The sequence below is a fragment of the Ascaphus truei genome, chromosome 22 (genome assembly GCF_040206685.1).
Source record: "Ascaphus truei isolate aAscTru1 chromosome 22, aAscTru1.hap1, whole genome shotgun sequence".
Taxonomy (NCBI): Eukaryota; Metazoa; Chordata; class Amphibia; order Anura; family Ascaphidae; genus Ascaphus; species Ascaphus truei.
The window spans coordinates 2,046,302-2,066,236 of NC_134504.1; the positions used below are offsets into that span (position 1 = coordinate 2,046,302).

Sequence of the window (19,935 nt, forward strand, 5' to 3'; positions counted from 1 at the left end):
TTTTTCTACATCTGTGTACACACACACACACTCGCACACACACACACACACACTCACACTCACACTCACACGCACACACAGCGTGTTTTGTTGGCGAGTTCTGCGTCTTCGCTGCCATGAAATCCTATGGAAAGTGTAATATTCGGCGTGCTCCCGTGTCGCTGGTTTAACAGGTGATGCGCCATCTCTCAAAGTTATTCGATAACATGGCAAAGATGAAATTTCAAGGGGAGTCCAGTGAGACCCAAGCGAAAACCGCGCTGGGGATGTACAGCAAGGAGGAGGAGTATGTCCCCTTCAACGAGCCTTGTGACTGCAGTGGGCAGGTAAGTGTCCACGGGAAGTGAGTGATAGAAAATACGTTTGCTTAAGCCAGGGGAGGCCAACTCCATTCCTCAGGGGGCACCAACAGGTCAGGTTTTCAGGATATCCCAGCTTTAGCACAGGTGTCTCAATCAGTGGCTCAGTCCAAGAATGAGACTCTGATTGAGCCACCTGTGCTGAAGCAGGGACTGATTGAGCAACCCCTGATTTAAGCCCATCTCTGAGCATTGAAGTGGGTTTTTTTCTGTGCCAGTGAAGGGACTAATACAGACATACTGTATGCAATGGGTAGGGTTTGCAGAGGGGAAAGTGCGCGTATGCTGTAATGCTGCAATGATATAATGATATTCGTCGTATGGAGCTTGTGTACATCTGTATTACAATAAGGCACCAGGGCTGCACAATGCTTTCTCTGCCTTTTCTAATGTTTACTTCATGGTCTAGATTAGAAGACTCGTAGAGAAGCTGAAATATACAGACCAGGCGCTAATAACACAGAATGCGACATACAGAATGTGCCCTTATTACAGTACTGTATGTAGAAAGGAGAATGTGTGTATATACAGTATGTGTATGTGTGTGTGTGTGTGTGTGTGTGTGTGTATGTGTGTATATATATATATATATATATATATATATATATATATATTACACACATGCACTCACACTCAAATACACTGACGATAGTTTGAGTGCACCTTTAAACGGCCCAGCCCAGGCACAATGAGGGAGAACATTTTGTGCGCCAGGCTCCAGGTAACATCCATCCAAGGCCAGCCGCTGATTCATTGTTGCAAAGTGCATTCCAATTGCTTCGCTGCTTCCCAGGTTGAGACTTGGCTGAATCGTGTGCTGGATACAATGAGGGCGACCGTGAGGCATGAAATGACCGAGGCGGTCACAGCCTATGAGGAGAAGCCAAGAGAGCAATGGCTGTTTGACTATCCTGCACAGGTATGCTATATACATTAACATCCGCGTTTCATGACATCACCGTCTGATCACTGAACGCCACAATAGCCAGTCTCTGCGATTATACCAAAAAACGCCCGCGGTGTCTCCCGTAGTGACTCTATGCGGCGCAAGACTCTACGCGGCGCAAAAACACATTTTGAAAAAGCATCAGCTGTCTCCCGCTTTGCAGCAGCGAGCGGGGACACCGTGGAATTTGGTACATGCAGTTATCACGTTTGTATGACACGTGTTTTTAGCGACGCGTTTAGATTAACGCAGTGGGGACGCGCGGTGGGAATCCAACAGGGTTCCACCTGTCTGTAAGAGACGCGCAGTAAGAATGAGTCACACTCCCTGCGCGCCTCTAACAGCCGATCGCGGGGGTTTTATTTTAATAACACAGTATTGTAGCAGTTGGGAAATGTGTGGGATATAATCTTTATAGCTTATTAATATTATTAATGATAATAATGTCCCACCTATTACTTTTCTTTTTTGTCTTCTATTTCATCTTTTCTCTTCCTCCTCTTTTTCCTCTTCCTCCTCTTAATCTTCCTCCTCTTCTTTCTCTTCTTTTTATCCCCTCTTCTTTCTTTTCTTCTATCTTCTTCTTTCTCCTCTACTTCTTCTTCATATTCCTCCTATTCCTTCTAATTTTTCCTCCTCTTCCTCCTCTTCCCTCCTCTTTCCTGTTTTTCTGCTTTATCCCTACCTTCTTCTCCCTCGTCTTCCTCTCATTATCGGTCTCCTTGTAGCTGAATAAAGAATCCAGAATATGGTTGTCCTAAGCTGTAAGGTCTCACTGTGCCTTCTTCAGGTGGCACTTACTTGCACCCAGATTTGGTGGACTTCGGAGGTTGGCATTTCCTTCTCCCGGCTGGAGGAAGGTTACGAGAACGCCATGAAGGAGTATTACAAGAAACAAGTCAACCAGCTCAACACTCTGATCACCATGCTGATCGGCCAGCTGTCCGGGGGGGAAAGACAGAAGATCATGACCATCTGCACCATTGATGTACACGCTCGAGACGTGGTCGCTAAAATGATCGCTCAAAAGGTAAATAATCTTTCCTCGTCCCTTTTTTCATTATGCTGTGAAGACGATGTCTCATTCATTGGAAAAGGAGTTGTTCTGTTCTGCTGCACTGGGAACAACAAGGATTAGACTGGTATCTCCAGACCAAGGGCGGCCAACTCCAGTCCTCAAGGGCCACCAACAGGTCATGTTCCCCGCATATCCCTGCTTCAGCACAGGTGGCTCGATCAGTGGCTCAGTCTTCGACCTGATTGAGCCACCTGTGCTGATGCAGGGATATCCGGGGAAACTGACCTCTTGGTGGCCCTTGAGGACTGGAGTTGCCGCCCTTGGTTTGGACGGTAGGGGATCGGGTTGGCAATACTGCAACGGCTCTGCTTATTTGTTACCATAAATGGTCCCTCGTTACTGTGGTACCTCTTCAGTGATTGGATAAGATAACGAGTAGCTACTAATGCTGAACAAAGAAGCGCTAATACGATGGTGGGGGGGTCTGTATAAAACTTACCAGGAAAGAATCCGGGACCTCGGCAAGTGCAGCTTGGGGGAGGGGAGAGGGGGAGGGGGGGGAGGGAGGAGGGGGGGGAGGGAGGAGGGGGGGAGAGGAGGGGGGGAGGGAGGAGGGAGAGGCGAGGAGAGGGGAGGGGTGGGGGAGAGGCGAGGGGAAGGGGGGGGGAGAGGCGAGGGGAAGGGGGGGGGAGAGGCGAGGGGAAGGGGGGGAGAGGGGAGGGGTGGGGGAGAGGCAAGGGGAAGGGGAGGATGGGGGGAGAGGGGAGTGGGGGATGGTACTGTATGACAAAACATTAAATATGTCATCGGTTTTAACAGCATACAGGAGGGAAGCATATCCCAGAGAGAGAGAAGAACAAGAGGTCGCGCTCTGACGCCGGAGGGTGGGAGGCTCAAGGGAGATGTGAGGAAGGATTTCTTCACGGAAAGGGTGGTGGATTCATGGAGTAGTCTCCCAGCAGAGGTGGTAGATGCTAGTACAGCAAGGGAATGAGAACATGCTCAGGGTAGACACATAAATCCTAAACAGGAAAGAAAGATAAAGGTCAAATGAGGTCTGAGATTTTACAGGAGATAGGAAAATGGGCAGACACGGGGAGGGGGGGCAGACACGGGGGAGGTGGGGCAGACACAGGGGAGGTGGGGCAGACACGGGGGAGGTGGGGCAGACACGGGGGAGGTGGGGCAGACACGAGGAGGGGGGCAGACACCGGGGGAGGGGGGGCAGACACGGGGGAGGGGGGGCAGACATGAGGTAGGGGGGGGCAGACAAGGGGGAGGGGGGGCAGACACGGGCGGGGGGGGGCAGACAGGGGGGGGGCAGACACAGGGGGCCAAAGGGGTTCTTATCTGCCGTCAAATTCTATGTTTCTATGTAATGTTCTGCGCGGTCATTAGTCAAATTGCCGGTTTAAAATGTATTTTGTTTTTTTTTTTACTAATCCAAGTAAATGCTTCTAATCCATATTACACAAAATGTTATCAGCAATCTCAAGTTATTTAGAGAGATCTATGACATGTCTGATGGTGTACACTGTACAGCAATGATTAAGAAAGCTTAGGGGCCGTTCATGTCTCAGTCTCAAAACCTGCCTTACCACATAACCACACCTTGCTTCCGCTGCAGGCAGGGATTCTGGGTAATGACATGCAAAATGTGACACATTGTTTGTGTTCATAAGCATGTCATTACCCAGAATCCCCCTGCTGTGCAGTGGAAGCACTGCTTGCTGGTGATTGGGGTGTAATGCAGGTTTAGGGACCTATCTGAGTGTCCTTTGTATTCTTGATGACAGAATGTCGCACCTCCCATTGCCAGGACAGCAGGATTTATTAATCTTGGTACAGTCACTCCCACTGCGACATATTGCTTTTGCGTTAACGATTCAGGACATTGAAAAGACTGCCCCTTGTCTGCAGTGTTTGCTGCCTACAGAGTACCGCCCCAACGCAGACTTCATTTGAAAGAGGAAAAACTAATTAAAAATGGTGGAAAGCAAAATAAATTTAACCCGTTTGCTGCAGCGAAGGGTTAACAGTTTCTCGCATTTCTCCAAAGCTCAATTCCAGGCGGATTGCTTCGTTATCTTGGCGGTTAATCGGTGTTAGCATGATTGATAGTATGCAGGGCCAGGGAGTGACATTTTGCATACGCGGCTTCATCTGCCTGTGAATATCCCGTTTCCCAGGTGGATAACGCACAGGCGTTCGTGTGGCTGTCACAGCTCCGGCACCGCTGGGACGATGACAAGAAACACTGCTTCGCCAACATATGCGATGCCCAGTTCATGTACTCCTATGAATATCTCGGAAACACTCCCCGCCTGGTAATCACTCCGCTAACGGACAGGTACATCATGAAATTGCTGCAGCCTCTGGGAATGGGTCTTCCTGGGGCAGGAAACACCAAGAGAGTCCGGGTTTATAATGCCAGCATATAAGCATGTGTGGGTCTGGGCGTATCTTCGTATACGTGTCAATGCTAGCAAAGCACAAGGCCGTGTTGTCCATTACACCCATTACTTCAGGTTATTTTGCAGTCGCCTTCTCGCGTTCCTGTTGTATAAAGGTTCGGGATGTGGGCCGTGGGATTTTCTTCCTCATACAGCTGACGCGGTTTCTGTGCTCCAGTATTGCAGCCCAGACGTTGTGGTGTAAAGGTGTCTCTTCGGGTCACTGTTGCCCGGTGCTCTGCGCTTCTGCTTTGAATGGTTGTAGGTCCATATCATGCCTTGCTTATTTGGGATTTTCTGCCAGGTGTTACATCACACTGACCCAGTCTCTGCACCTGACTATGAGCGGGGCCCCTGCGGGACCTGCAGGTACCGGAAAGACAGAGACAACCAAAGACTTGGGGCGAGCCCTTGGCATCATGGTCTACGTGTTCAACTGCTCCGAGCAAATGGATTACAAGGTAAACGCTTTCGGTGCCACCGCATCGAGTATCAGAGAGGCTGCGTTGTCTCGAGGTTCCTCATGGTGAGAGTTTTGTGGGACAGTAGAGGCTTGTGCTGTTTTATTAAGAAGCCAAAGCGTATATTGTACTGAGGAATCTCCGTACGCAGCCGATGAAGTTGTAATGTCAGTGGTGATGATGTCACAGCTTTTGCTTAAGAGGCAGAGCCCATGAGCAGTGAGGCTTTAACAGCGAGGATTCTGGGAGAGCAAAAAGCAACCACAGTCTCAATGATAGAGGCCAATCCTTAAAACTACAGCCAGGAGGTTCTCTGACTTTTTGGGGAGGAAACAATGGACACTACTTGCAATTAGCCGCCCTTTACAAATAGTGTGTTTAGCTTGAAGCTGTTTCTTTGCGGGATCGCGCCTTTAAAAGACCACGTACCAAGGCAAGACCAAAAGATGGCGTTGTATTGGAAAAGTGCTGACTTAAATGAGGGACGCTCCACTGAACTCTTAGGCCATTGATATTAAAAATCAGTGAGACCGAGTCCAGGTAATCGGTGCATTTGACCGTTCTGCAGAGCGTAGCTAACACGCCGGGTTCTGCGTTCTTTCATCTTCAGTCTCTAATAATAATAACCTTTGCTATAGCACTGGCGATGTATGCAGGGCTGTACACAATAAACCCCTGCCCTAAAGAGCTTACAATCTAACTTTGGGGACTGCAGTAGATAACGGGACTTGCCCAAGGTCACAAGGAGCCAAGGATTAGAAATTGGTGTTCACCCACTTCAAAGGCCAGCACTCAGCGGCACCTTCAGTTTCTAAGATGAAATACATGAGCCAGTTGTACATTTTCAGCCATAATCTCTGTTGTTTCTTTGACTGGGCCACTGATTGAGCCACCTGTGCTGAAGCAGGGATATTCTGAACATGACATGTTGGTGGCCCTTGAGAACTGGAGTTGGCCACCACCGACATAGTCCCGTCCACGGGCTCAGGAACCCACCATACCTCCTGGGATTACATATTTTGTTGGTGAACTCCTTGTAGACAACTCGCGGAACCCTCAGGGGTTCCCTGTTCTAGAGCGGCTAGCCTTCCGGGAGTAATGTAGCATGTGACATTGTTCCCCCAGAGAATAACACAACAAATCTCCTTATATCTCAGAATATCAGCGTTTCCATGCGATTCGCAATATATGCCATCATAACGCCCCACGGGGAACAGCCGTGTACCCCCAACTAACCGTTTCTCTGGCCTTTCATTTCAGTCCTGCGGGAATATCTACAAAGGCCTCTCTCAGACTGGAGCCTGGGGCTGTTTTGATGAATTTAACAGAATTTCAGTGGAAGTGCTGTCTGTGGTCGCTGTTCAGGTAAATAAGCCTCCTCTTCGTATAGCGCTGTGCATACTGTAGATTTCTGCGTATAGCGCTGCGTGTAAACGTCTGTACGTGTTCTCAGCGGAATTACCAAGTCTGCGCCCGCGTTTAACGGTAGGGGCTAGCATTGGTATTGAAGGTTAAGATTAGGGGGTTTAGGGTAAGGGGTAAGGTTAGTGATTTACCTTAGCGGCGAAAGCGTCCAGGGACGGAGGATCCCTGGGGCGAGGTGAGCAGCAGCTACAGGCCGGCGGGCATCTGGCTGCAGCAAAACGGCCATCACCAAATGTCATGCACACGTCTCTCACTCATGCGCACACACATATATTCTCTCTAACACACACGCCTCTCTCACTCATACACACACACATATATTCTCTCTAACACACACGCCTCTCTCACTCATACACACACATATATTCTCTCTAACACACACGCCTCTCTCACTCATACACCCACACATATATTCTCTCTAACACACACACGTGTCTCTCACTCATACACACACGTCTCTCTCACGCGCACACACACGTCTCTTTCACACGCACACACACGGCTCTCTCTCACTCATACACACACGTCTCTCTCACTCATACACACGTCTCTATCTCACTCATACACACACGTCTCTCTCACGCGCACACACGTCTCTCTCACTCATACACACACGTCTCTCTCTCACTCATACACACACACGTCTCTCACACATACACACACGTCTCTCTCACACGCACACACACGTCTCTCTCTCACTCATACACACACACGTCTCTCTCACTCATATGCACGCACCTCTTTCTCACATACACACATCTCTCTCTCACTCACACACACACCTCTTTCTCATAAACACACCTCTAACACGCACACTTTCTCTCACACACCTCTTTCACACACTCACATACTCACACACGTCTCTCTCTCTCATGCACACACACACGTCTCTCTCTCACTCACACACACCTCTTTCTCACATACACACCTCTTACACGCACACACTCTCTCTCTCACACACCTCTTTCACACTCACATACTCACACACCTCTCTCTCTTGCACACACTCCCTCTCTCTAACTCTCCCGCGCACGCACGCACGCTAACCTTCTCTGCCATTCCTTTCCTTATCTCAGTCACACACTTTCTTTCGTGTAAAATAAATTCTCCCAGCCTGCTTTGCAGGAATGTTGACACTTGGGATTAGTATCAGGGAAGAACGCTACAATGAAAGATTTATTAGCGTTTCAGCAGACGTTGATAATGTGGGATTTTCTATGTTTGGCATATTCAGTAATACGCCTCATGTCCCCTCCACAGGTTAAAAGTATTCAGGATGCTATCCGGGATAAGAAAAAGCGGTTCAATTTCATGGGCGAGGAGATCAACCTGGTCCCTTCCGTCGGTATCTTTATAACCATGAACCCGGGTTACGCCGGCCGCACCGAGCTGCCCGAAAATCTCAAGGCTCTATTTCGGTACGTGTTAACCTTTTCCCTGCCAGGAGTTCCCGAGGGCAAAGATGTGAGAACCAAACAAGTGTAGTCGGCAAAACCCGAGCGCTGTAGGAAAATGGGTCTGTACGTATCTGCTTATTTATCCAGCGGCAACATGACAGCATACAATGCAGACCCCACAGGGCGGTAACAGGAGTTAAAGGGCCACAATTATATTTGTCACTTTGGATACACTTTGGATACACTTTGGATACATATATATATATATTACCAGAGCTTACAGGGGCATTTTAGTGTCATATACTGTTCTTCGCTGCCTGAGCAACTGGCTTAAAATTCGGATAAGCAAATAGCACAGGCTCCCCCTGTCCTGCTCGCCCTGCGCCCCAGTATTGTCCGCGCAGCGTTCGGTGGGATGTGATGTGGTGGTCCTGACTTTTCAGACCCTGTGCCATGGTGGTGCCGGATTTCGAGTTGATCTGTGAGATCATGCTGGTGGCGGAAGGTTTTATCGAAGCGCGGCTGTTGGCGAGGAAGTTTATAACGCTCTATCAGCTGTGTAAGGAGCTCCTATCTAAACAGGTACGTGAAGAGGTCGCTCACATAGCGCAGCTGCTTTCGCATGCTGCGGAGCGCCTTCACTGCGCTGGGGTAGGTTTCAGCACATTCTGTGGAGCAGAACCCTTCTCCAGCGCTGGGAAGGGGTTTCATAGCATATTGGGCTGGGCCATATTCAGAGAGGCTAATTCTGCCATAGCATAGCCCAGATCTTAGGCGATGTGTCTCTATGCCAAGGTATCCGTGTGTAAGCGGTTTGGCGCAGTGTCTGCGTTGTGGGTATATAATTCACCTATAGCACATTTATCTAGGAGTAAATGATGTATATGCACCACGAGCTCTGCAATACTCGTGTAACATTATACTGTGTCACGCTGCATGCTCATTGTAAGAGTGGGCTGAGCCCTTGAGTATGATGTGTGTGTGTGTGTGTGTGTGTGTGCGTGCGTGCGTGCGTGCGTGCGTGTGTGTGTGTGTGTGAATACACACTCCTGAAGATAAATAGAAGGAGGATAGAGACTTCACTGTAGGATTCGGTGCTCGCTGGATGATCCGTGTTCACCTCTCCGGATCAAAACAATATAAAAATAGAAAATGTCCACGGTTCTCCAGAATTAGGAAGATATAAAGATACATTTATTCAACACATCGTGAGATATAAACAATACAATCTGAGCGACATTACGAGCCTTTTGTCAAGAGCCTCTATTTTATGTATATATGTATACACACACACACCTGTGTCTATGTGAATATAGGAAATTAACATTCCCCACACACATTTCGTGTTTATCTTAAAGTTGATTTTGGATGGAGTTGCACATCTAACCCCCCCACCCCCTACGTATTTGGGTCCTTCAGGGACAAATCTATCCTCCTGCACTGAGTAAAATCCCTTTTGCCTGTGCAGAGCCGATAGCTGCACTAATATATCTCCCCGCCCGTTAATACTCAGACTGCTGGAGAACTGATTACAGGAATATTAGGCGGCGGGATGCTTGGGCAGGCAGACATTCTCCTGCTTTCATGTCGGAACTGCAGTGGGTCTCTCTCCTGCAAAATAAAGGTTACAGTATCAGAACCCAATGTTCTAGCTCCGCATGCGACATTCTAATGTAGCGGCAGAGCGTAACAATCAGTTCTATGTCCGCGGCTCATTGAAGCGAGCAGTCTCACAGCCTCAGTACAATGCTGCGAGTGACAAAGGCCGCGCTGAATTACAGCCGCCACTTCCAGGGAAGTCAAATTGGTTAGAGATTGTTTGAAGTTTAAAGTGTTTGAGTTTTGCTGCAAGTTAAGCTGAAGATGAGTGAAGAACACGTGTTAGATAATACAAGCTTCGCTAAAATTATATAGCACAGCGGAAAAGGTCTAACTGGAAAGTGGAGGTTTTAAACACTTTAGTTTTTAAAGGCACAATCCATGGAAAAGGTCAAAAGACTTTTCTTTTTTTTTTTTTGTTTTCCATTTTTTTATTGTTTTTTGAGAGAATGACATCATACAAAAGACTTTTCTTTTAACCCTTTGAGAAACCCAAGACGTACCCTGACTGGCGTGAGAGCTGGTACTCTGGGGCAGGCATCCCCAACCATTTGGTGCCCAAGGGCACCTTGAGATTTCAGGAGAGCGTGACGAGCACCCACCAATTAGCGCTCGCTCACACACACACACACACACACACAATACACTTACCTTAGGAGGCCTCCAGTGCCGATCCCGCGCGCAGATGCGTATGTTGGGCCTGACTTCCGGCGCGGACCGGCACGCAGCAGCTGTCGTCGGCACCGTGCCAAGCTACTCGCTGGCAGCCGACGAGCTACCGGTAGATTGCGATCGATGTGTTGGGGACCCCTGATCGACACCGTTGGCCAGCCTGTCACGGGCACCAACAGAAGGCTTTGTGGGCGCCATGGTGCCCACTGGAGACACTTGCTATAGGGGGCAGGTTATACTAGAAATTCCAGTTTTCTAGGGGAAGATCACATGGGGCGGTGAACACGGAGGGGAGTGTCATCCGTGTTCCATGTTCGTTGTTGTCACTCAACACATGTTCTCCTACTGTTCTTTGTGCCCAAGTTCTAACGTGAAAGTGTTGGCCATTACAGGACCATTATGACTGGGGCTTGAGAGCCATCAAATCGGTGTTGGTTGTAGCTGGTTCCCTGAAGAGAGGGGACCCTGACCGCCCTGAAGACCAAGTCCTCATGAGAGCCTTGCGTGACTTCAACATTCCCAAGATCGTGACGGATGACATGCCCGTGTTTATGGGTCTAATCGGAGACCTTTTCCCGGCCCTGGATGTTCCCAGGAAGAGAGACCTGGACTTTGAGACGTTTGTGAAGCAGGCCGTGCTGGACCTCAAGTTGCAAGCAGAAGACAACTTTGTGCTGAAGGTAAGACACTAACGCTGGAGTAGCCAACGCCAGTTCCGAAGAGCCACCAACAGGTCAGGTTGTAAGGATATCCCTGCTTCAGCACAGGTGGCTCCATCAAATGGCTGGTAAGTGGCAATTAGAAAGGCCTCGAGTGCTACCCCGGCATTTTATTTTAATGTTGTGAGGAAGCCTCTATAAGTGCTGCATCCCCCCCAGAAAATGTCAGCCCCCCAGTTTGCGCACCACTGTCTTAGACTATTATCCTGATTCGCATACTGTGTTCTGATTCCTTTAATCCCAGTTTGTCCCCTTTATATGCCAGCCGTGGCATGGGTCTATGTCATGAACATGTCTGTTGTGTAGGTGGTCCCGCTGTGGCATGGATCTATGTCATGGACATGTCTGTTGTGTAGGTGGTCCGGCTGTGGCATGGATCTATGTCATGGACATGTCTGTTGTGTAGGTGGTCCCGCTGTGGCATGGATCTATGTCATGAACATGTCTGTTGTGTAGGTGGTCCCGCTGTGGCATGGATCTATGTCATGAACATGTCTGTTGTGTAGGTGGTCCCGCTGTGGCATGGATCTATGTCATGTACATGTCTGTTGTGTAGGTGGTCCAGCTGGAAGAGCTCCTGGCGGTCCGGCATTCTGTGTTCATCGTGGGGAACGCTGGCACTGGCAAATCCCAGGTCCTGAAGTCCCTGAACAAGACCTATCAGATCATGAAGAGGCGCCCGGTGTGGACCGACCTCAATCCCAAAGCAGTCACCAACGACGAGCTCTTTGGCATCATCAACCCATCAACGAGAGAATGGAAAGACGGTAAATGTTTCATCATATTCTCACCGCCGTCCCCTCCCTCCCATTCCTGGCTCCCATGTCACCCAGACCTAATTACTATTGTGTGGGTGTAGAGGTCTGCCACACCCCTCCTCACACCTCTGCCAAACCTCTCCTTATACCTCTGCCAAACCCCTCCTCACACCTCTGCCAAACCCCTCCTCACACCTCTGCCAAACCCCTCCTCACACCTCTGCCAAATCACTCCTCACACCTCTGCCAAACTCCTCCTCACACCTCTGCCACACCCCTCCTCACACCTCTGCCAAATCACTCCTCACACCTCTGCCAAACTCCTCCTCACACCTCTGCCAAACCCCTCCTCACACCCCTGCCAAACTCCTCCTCACACCTCTGCCAAACCACTCCTCACACCTCTGCCAAACCTCTTCTCACACCTCTGCCAAACTCCTCCTCACACCTCTGCCAAATCCCTCCTCACACCTCTGCCAAATCCCTCCTCACACCTGTGCCAAACTCCTCCTCACACCTCTGCCAAACCCCTCCTCACACCTCTGCCAAACTCCTCCTCACACCTCTGCCAAAATCCTCCTCACACCTCTGCCAAAGCCCTCCTCACACCTCTGCCAAACTCCTCCTCACACATCTGCCAAACTCCTCCTCACACCTCTGCCAAACTCCTCCTCACACATGTGCCAAACTCCTCCTCACACATCTGCCAAAGCCCTCCTCACACCTCTGCCACACCCCTCCTCACACCTCTGCCAAACTCCTCCTCACACCTCTGCCAAACTCCTCCTCACACCTGTGCCAAAGCCCTCCTCGCACCTCTGCCAAACCCCTCCTCACACCTTTGCCAAACCCCTCCTCATACCTCTGCCAAAGCCCTCCTCACACCTCTGCCACACCCCTCCTCACACCTCTGCCAAACCACTCCTCACACCTCTGCCAAACCCCTCCTCACATCTCTGCCAAACCCCTCCTCACACCTCTGCCACACCCCTCCTCACACCTCTGCCACACCCCTCCTCACACCTCTGCCAAACCCCTCCTCACACCTCTGCCAAACCACTCCTCACACCTCTGCCAAAGCCCTCCTCACACCTCTGCAAAACCCCTCCTCACACCTCTCCCAATCCCCTCTTCATACCTCTGCCCCCTCCTCACCCCTCTGCCAACCCCTCCTCACCCCTCTGCCACACCCCTCCTCACACCTCTGCCACACCCCTCCTCACACCTCTGCCACACCCCTCCTCACACCTCTGCCACACCCCTCCTCACACCTCTGCCACACCCCTCCTCACACCTCTGCCACACCCCTCCTCACACCTCTGCCACACCCCTCCTCACACCTCTGCCACTGCTACCTAATTTTGGTACACAATAAAGAACTTGTGTGGTGCTAAAGACCAATGTACAGACACAATAAATGGTATATAAAAAGATGCTCTCGTATAGTGAACCATGGGAGTATATTCATAAGATAAGGGACAGGTACTCGGTGTAGCATACTGGTTCGGTGACCTAACACTTAGTGAAAGAGAAGGTAATGTATAAAGACAGTCCTGAAACCGTAGCATGTACAATCACCCATAACATACCTAAAGTCCAATGATAAACTGGGAACACATGAAGCAAACGAACTCACGGGTATGTCCCTGGTTCCAAAGGTTCTTGGTGCGCCTCCAGGCCGGGACTATCCAGCAGGTTCCCTCTCTCCACATCTCCAAGACGAGCCTGTAAAGTAACCTTTATATTAAAGCATTGCCTAATAACTCTGTAACAACCTCTTCACTATTCCCTTTCACATGTATGTATGCGTGTATGTATGTATGCGTGTATGTATGCGTGTATGTATGCGTGTATGTATGCGTGTATGACCTCCTCCCTCACCGTAATAGGCATTTATCCCGATCTGTAATTACTCTTCAATGTATTAGGCCTTCTGAAAATGTCTGTGTACAGTATATGGTTGGTGTTATATATAAAACTTAAAGAAGCCATAGAGCATTTGTTTTGTAACGTTGTAACGTGTGATTAAATCTTTATCTTAATGAGATATGGTGATAGTAGTTGGGAAACTATATTAAGAGGGTATGATTGTTCCAGGGCTGTTTTCTTCCATCATGCGGGAACTAGCCAACGTGGCACACGACGGCCCCAAGTGGATTGTCCTTGATGGAGATATTGATCCGATGTGGATTGAGTCTCTCAACACTGTCATGGATGACAATAAGGTGAATCAAAGGAGAACTCTATAATAAGGGTTAAGTTAAAGGGACAATTTGTCCTAGGACCAGTGTTCTTATAGCGATGACGTGTATAAGGGTTACAGCTGCGTGATTTGATGCCATTTTTACCATTTTAAATAACACATGATGTCGGTCTATAAACACGGTGAGCTGAGGGGTCCGATTTCCTCTGGCTGCTCCCTACTGTCTGATATCACTGTGTGATCCTCAAGAGTTTGCACAGGCAGAGCCCCCCTCACCCCCTCCCCTTATCTGTATTGGCTCTCTGATAAGGGCAGCAGGGAATAAGATTAAACACTTGATTGACAAACAGTTCCCGGGTCGGAGGCCTCTAAGAATTCAGCTTGTAATTACAGTACTTGCTTTTAGCAGTTTAGTTCAAGGAAGCCAATTAGATTAGCAAATTGTTTCCAAAAATAAATTTTGGGGGGATTGCACTAACCCAGTGCTCCCCGACCAGGGGGACCTGGAGACTTATAAGGGGGGTGGGGGAGGGGGGGCAGACAGGTGAGACACATACAGAAAGTGTCAAAGAAGAGGAGTGACAGGAAGATTGGCAGTTTTCCTGCATCAATAACCTAAATAATATGCCCCACTATGTGGAATGACCCTTATTCTTTTAAATAAGATTGTTAGGGGGGCCCAACCCCTGAATCTTGGACATCTTTCTTTGTGTGCCGAATACAGAATGGGGACTGGAAGGCCAACACATGGGTGGGGGGGAGGGGGGCGTAACAGTATAACAACAAGATTACAAGCACAGGCCTAACCTTCCTAATGCCACGGGGTCTGTACACGTGTCCCACAGGGACTGCCGGGCCCCGGAGGCTCCAGCCGTTAACGTTGGCACTTTCTGTAGGTCCTGACGCTCGCCAGCAACGAGAGGATCCCGCTGAATCCCACCATGAGGCTGGTGTTTGAAATCAGCCACTTGCGCACGGCTACCCCGGCCACCGTGTCCCGGGCAGGTAGAGTATCCGCCCAGGACGTGAGGACAATGTTATTACTGAACCTAGAAGAATGACCGTGTGTTACTGGTCTAACAGTGGTCAAACCTCTGCTCTGATGGGACGAGTTACTGCTTAAGAATACATTTGTCATATTTAACATCTTTTAATGTTTCTCCGGATCCGGAGGGTCTACCCCGGAGCTGAGGACAGAATAGTTGAGATCCAGATGATCCAGGGGTTTCTCAACTTCAGTCCCCAAGACCCCTCTCCCCCCCACCCAGCAGCAAATCAGGTTTTCAGGATATCCCTGCTTCAGCACAGGTGGCTTAATCAGTGGTTCCATCTTCGACTGCGACACTGATTGAGCCACCTGTGCTGAAGCAGGGATAGCCTGAAAATCTGCCTGTTGGGGGGTTCTGAGGACTGGGGTTGAGACCCCCTGCTTTAGATTATGGGGGAAATAACTTTAGAAACCTAGAACTTGACGGCAGATAAGAAGGACTTGTGCCACCTACTTCCCGATCTGCCGTGAAACCGCTGTTTGATCCTCTGCTGTAGGTTATCGTTATGTCTATCCCAAGCATTTTCTTTCTTTTCGGACCACACTAAACCCTACCACCTCTGCTGGGCGGCTGTTCCATGAATCCACCAACCTTTCCATGAAATACTTCTTCATATTTCCTCTTAGCCTCCCACCCGCCAACCTCAGAGCAATGATGTCTAAACGTATTGATATGGGGGGGTTTGCTGCTCTTCGGGGAGATAACTGGCCTACATCCCTTTGCCAGGAAAGACTATGTTTCAGTGCTGAGATGTTCATATTGAATATATCAGCTTGTGGGTTCAAATCCAGTGTCATTCGCTTAACATTAGTGCCCATTGCCACCTTGAGCAAATTACTTTCCCCGTGCCTCTGACTATCCACTCCCAACAGGGTATTAACCCTGCTGCTTCCACCCCAGAAGTGGCAGCAGGCGTGTCTCGGAAGTATAACTAAGGAGAGCTGTATTTGTATAGTATTTGACTTACGCTGCGTTTGCCCATGTTTACTAAGCAGTGCTATGCTATAAGACTATCTTCTGCTGGTGGAAGACACTGTTTCGGCCAATTCAAGTGAATGAGCCGTAAGGTGTCTTCCGGCAGTAGGATGTGTCTTATGGCTGAGCACCACCACGATTATGGACCATGACGCCTGTATCTCTTTCCAGGGATCCTGTACATCAATCCGGCAGATCTAGGTTGGAATCCACCAGTCACCAGTTGGATTGACAAGAGGGAAATCCAGTCTGAGAGAGCCAACCTGACTATCCTGTTTGACAAGTACTTGCCCCTTTGCCTGGACACTCTCAGATCAAGGTAATACTGAGCAGTCCAGTAAGAAAGACACCGCTATCACATCGCTTAGTCCCTTTCTAAATGACTAATGTGTCTTGATGGTGCATCTCGGTGCTGTGCGTCTAACTCAAGGCTCTAGTAACCATGCTGCTCCTGGAGAAGATCCGTTGTCGTTTGTGATCTCTTCAAGGGCATCGAGCTGAGAGTTTAAGGGCTTCCTCTTCTGACTCCTCTTCATGTAGAAACCTTTGAGGTTTGGGAAGCTCTGAACACTAATATTTCATCTATAACCAACTGTAATGTTGGCCAATTAAAAGGTATCACAACCAAAACACGTAGTAAGACTTGCCCGTCCCCGGCGCTGCGGACAAACAAGCGAAGTCGGTGGCGCCGGAGACATTGTCTGCCGCGATCGCGCTGCCGGGGATCCGTGCTTCTGAATGGGAGCTAAAGTTCTTTAAAGTTCCCCCAAAAATCCGATTTTTGTGTCTGTTTCAATACATTATTTTGCTGACTTACCTCTGAGTGCTGTCTCTCTCGTTGCGGTTCTGCTGCTCTGCTGGATGGTAACGTATTATATATATATATATAAATTATTATTTATTTGTTACCTTACTTGAAACAAGGTGTGTCCCCAACTCCCAGTGCCTTACAAAACGTCTTGTCTGGGGGAAACAATATGGCCGCTGAAGTCTGCTTCATTCGGGAAGCCGGGACGTCACTGAGACTTGCCGCTTCCGATTGGGCCACCCTACGGCCATCTTTCTTTGCCCTGGCAAGAGTAAAAAAAATGATACCTCGGTAATCGAGGGGTCCCTAGCGACTTGAGTGTCGCATTTCTGCTGCTGGGAACCCCTGGTTCACCTAGCGCAAGCCTGGCCAACTCCAGTCCTCAAGGGCCCCCAATGGGTCAGGTTTTACGGATATTCCTGCTTCAGCACAGGTAGCTAAATCAGTGGCTCAGTCGTTGACTGCACTCCCTGTGCTGAAGCAGGGATATCCCAAATAACCTGGCCTGTTGGTAGCCCTTGAGGACTGGAGTTGGCCACCCTTGACATAAGGTAACCAGGGATCACGTGACCGTGGAGTCACTGATGGAAGAGGGGGGGCCCCCTCTTTCCGTTCCTCTTCCTGTAAGATCTTCCCTACGGAAACCAGCGTGTAGATTATGACGTAGCGGCTACGCCCTGGGGCCCCTGGGAACGCCAGACACATTGATGTAGTAGCTGCTGCGTCCTGCGGCACGCGCGGAGTTAAAGGATTTGTGGAGGGGTATCATTGCTGGAATGTTTTCTGCACATCACACTTCAGACCTCTCTCCCTGACCTGTATCTGCCGGCTCTTAGCTCTCCGCAGTCACTGTCAGTCGCTGCTGTTCCATTAGCTGGATATCTGCATCTATCAATGTTGACCTTTTCAATGATCAGGAAGCCTGCCGCTAAAAGGGGACCCGGGGCGGCTGAATTGACTGCTCACTGTTAGAGCAAAGTAGCCGGATATTAATGGACATGGAGATGACCCTGAAGGAGTCTGTGGCTTTCTTACTGTGTGTGCATTAGCGCCGTGATCGTACACGGTCCGCTTTTCCCTTATTTTGATTTTTAATAAATAAGAGCACCCAGGTGCACGGCCTTAGGGTCCCCTTAGTATGCCTGCAAAGTTTCCTGGGTGTACGTCTCATGGTCTTGGAACTACGGCCCTGACAGACTCGCGTTTATTATTATAGACACTTGGACGGTAACGTATAGCCAGTAGTGTATTTATTTTTGTTCAAGAACCAGACTACGCTTTAATTCCAGTCTGCTGGATGTCACTGCCCTCACCTGGGAGGAAGAGCCAATAGGCAGTGAGAATAATGCACAGGATTCTGGGAGAGCGAATAGCAACCACTGTCTCCCTGATACTGCAGCCAATCATTCAAACAACATCTATCTATACGTTTCACGTGCTTGAATTTGCCCCTTTCATATGACGTGTTGCACCCTTATTATATGACTATAACTCATGTAGGTGTGTATATGTATATGTGTGTGTATACAGTATTAGTAATTAAATGAATGGCCGTTTGCTTAACTTGGGAGAGCGCAAACTTTTGCTGCTGTATCCCTCTGCCTTGCCTTCTCCGGTGCTCGCGCCCCCCCCCCAACCCCCTTACCTTGATGCAGCGTCATATGACGCTTGGGGTCATGTGATGTCACGTCATGTGACCCGCGGCGTCATTTAGTGCCACGTTTCCATGGAGACAAGTCCTGAAGCCGGCAGAATCAAGGTAAGTTGAGGTTGCAGAGGACTCACGCGTTCCCCCGGCATTTAATTGAAATGCCTTTGGGAAGAGCATGGGACCTCTGTAACCGCCCGCGCCCCCCCAGAAAAATATCCCCCCTACACTTTGTGCACCACTGGTTTAACCTATAGGATGGTGGTAACATACTAGTACAAGGTACTCTTCTTCCTCCCGTCAGTTTCAGCGGTCTTGTGTCTTCTCCTAAACAGGTTCAAGAAGATCATCCCCATCGCGGAGCAGAGTATGGTTCAGATGCTCTGCCACCTCCTGGAGTGTCTTTTGACTAAAGAGAACACCCCAGCAGATTGCCCCAAAGAACTGTATGAACTCTACTTTGTGTTTGCGGCAGTTTGGGCTTTTGGTGGTGCCATGTTCCAGGATCAGGTGCGGTTACACCCTATTACTCTCATCCTATTACTCTCATCCTATTACTCTCATATAAAGAAGTAACGGAAAGTACCGGGCGTTGCTTGGGAATTCTAAGAATCCAATCTCTCCCTCCCCCCCCCTCATTTCTCTCCCTCCCCCCTTCATTTCTCTCCCTCCCCCCCCCCCATTTCTCTGCCTCCCCGTCCTCATCTCTCTGCCTCCACCCCCTCATCTCTCTGCCTCCCCGCCCTCATCTCTCTGCCTTCCCTCCCTCATCTCTCTGCCTTCCCACCCTCTTCTCTCTCCCTCCCCCCCTCATCTCTCCCCCTCCCCCACTCATCTTTGTCTCTCCGCCCTCATCTCTCTCTCCCCCCCCCTCATCTCTCTCCCTCCCATCACTTTCCTTTAATACTTTATGATGTCCCCAATTCTTACCGTCGCTCTCCTCTTCTTACTTTCTCCTCACGTGAGGACCGACTTCCTCTCTTTCTTTCTCCGTCTGTTTTCTGTGCAAACTTTATAACTATTTGACTCTCCTTATCTGCCACCAGGCTGTGTGCATTATGATGTCACCAGATATATAGCCTACCAGCTACAACACCCAGTCACTGACTTTGCTTGTCAGAGAAATTGTAATAACGCATAGAATTAAAAATAGATTGTATCCAAACCCAGACACAAACCCGCTCCCTGATCTCACGAACCATCGCTTAGAATTTGGGCATCCAAATACACCGCGAACAGGCAGATAGCTTTCCCAAATATATAGTAGATGAGAATTTTGTAATATTTTATATTTGTTCTTAATTAAAGGTGTAACTTTCCCCTTACAAAACCCCCTAATGTTACTGCCATCTTTAATAATTTCTGTGACGGGAAACTGCGCAGACCTTCCGTGATCCCTACCACGTAACCGGTGTCGCCCGACCTCCCCGACGCCAAACCGAAGC

The 19,935-nt window shown here is 49.3% G+C and overlaps 1 protein-coding gene across 1 annotated transcript in view; it reads left to right on the forward strand.

The window, feature by feature from the left end:
• Positions 1-19,935, forward strand: part of DNAH9 (dynein axonemal heavy chain 9) — a 170,084-nt gene that overhangs the window by 43,423 nt on the left and 106,726 nt on the right. Inside the window, exons 23-36 of the mRNA XM_075579638.1 lie at positions 174-326; positions 1,153-1,278; positions 2,096-2,335; positions 4,513-4,673; positions 5,081-5,237; positions 6,498-6,602; positions 7,923-8,080; positions 8,503-8,641; positions 10,723-11,010; positions 11,606-11,816; positions 13,905-14,032; positions 14,907-15,015; positions 16,206-16,353; positions 18,826-19,000. Coding sequence (XP_075435753.1) covers positions 174-326; positions 1,153-1,278; positions 2,096-2,335; positions 4,513-4,673; positions 5,081-5,237; positions 6,498-6,602; positions 7,923-8,080; positions 8,503-8,641; positions 10,723-11,010; positions 11,606-11,816; positions 13,905-14,032; positions 14,907-15,015; positions 16,206-16,353; positions 18,826-19,000 — 2,298 coding nt within the window. The remainder of the gene's footprint in view (positions 1-173; positions 327-1,152; positions 1,279-2,095; positions 2,336-4,512; positions 4,674-5,080; positions 5,238-6,497; positions 6,603-7,922; positions 8,081-8,502; positions 8,642-10,722; positions 11,011-11,605; positions 11,817-13,904; positions 14,033-14,906; positions 15,016-16,205; positions 16,354-18,825; positions 19,001-19,935) is intronic.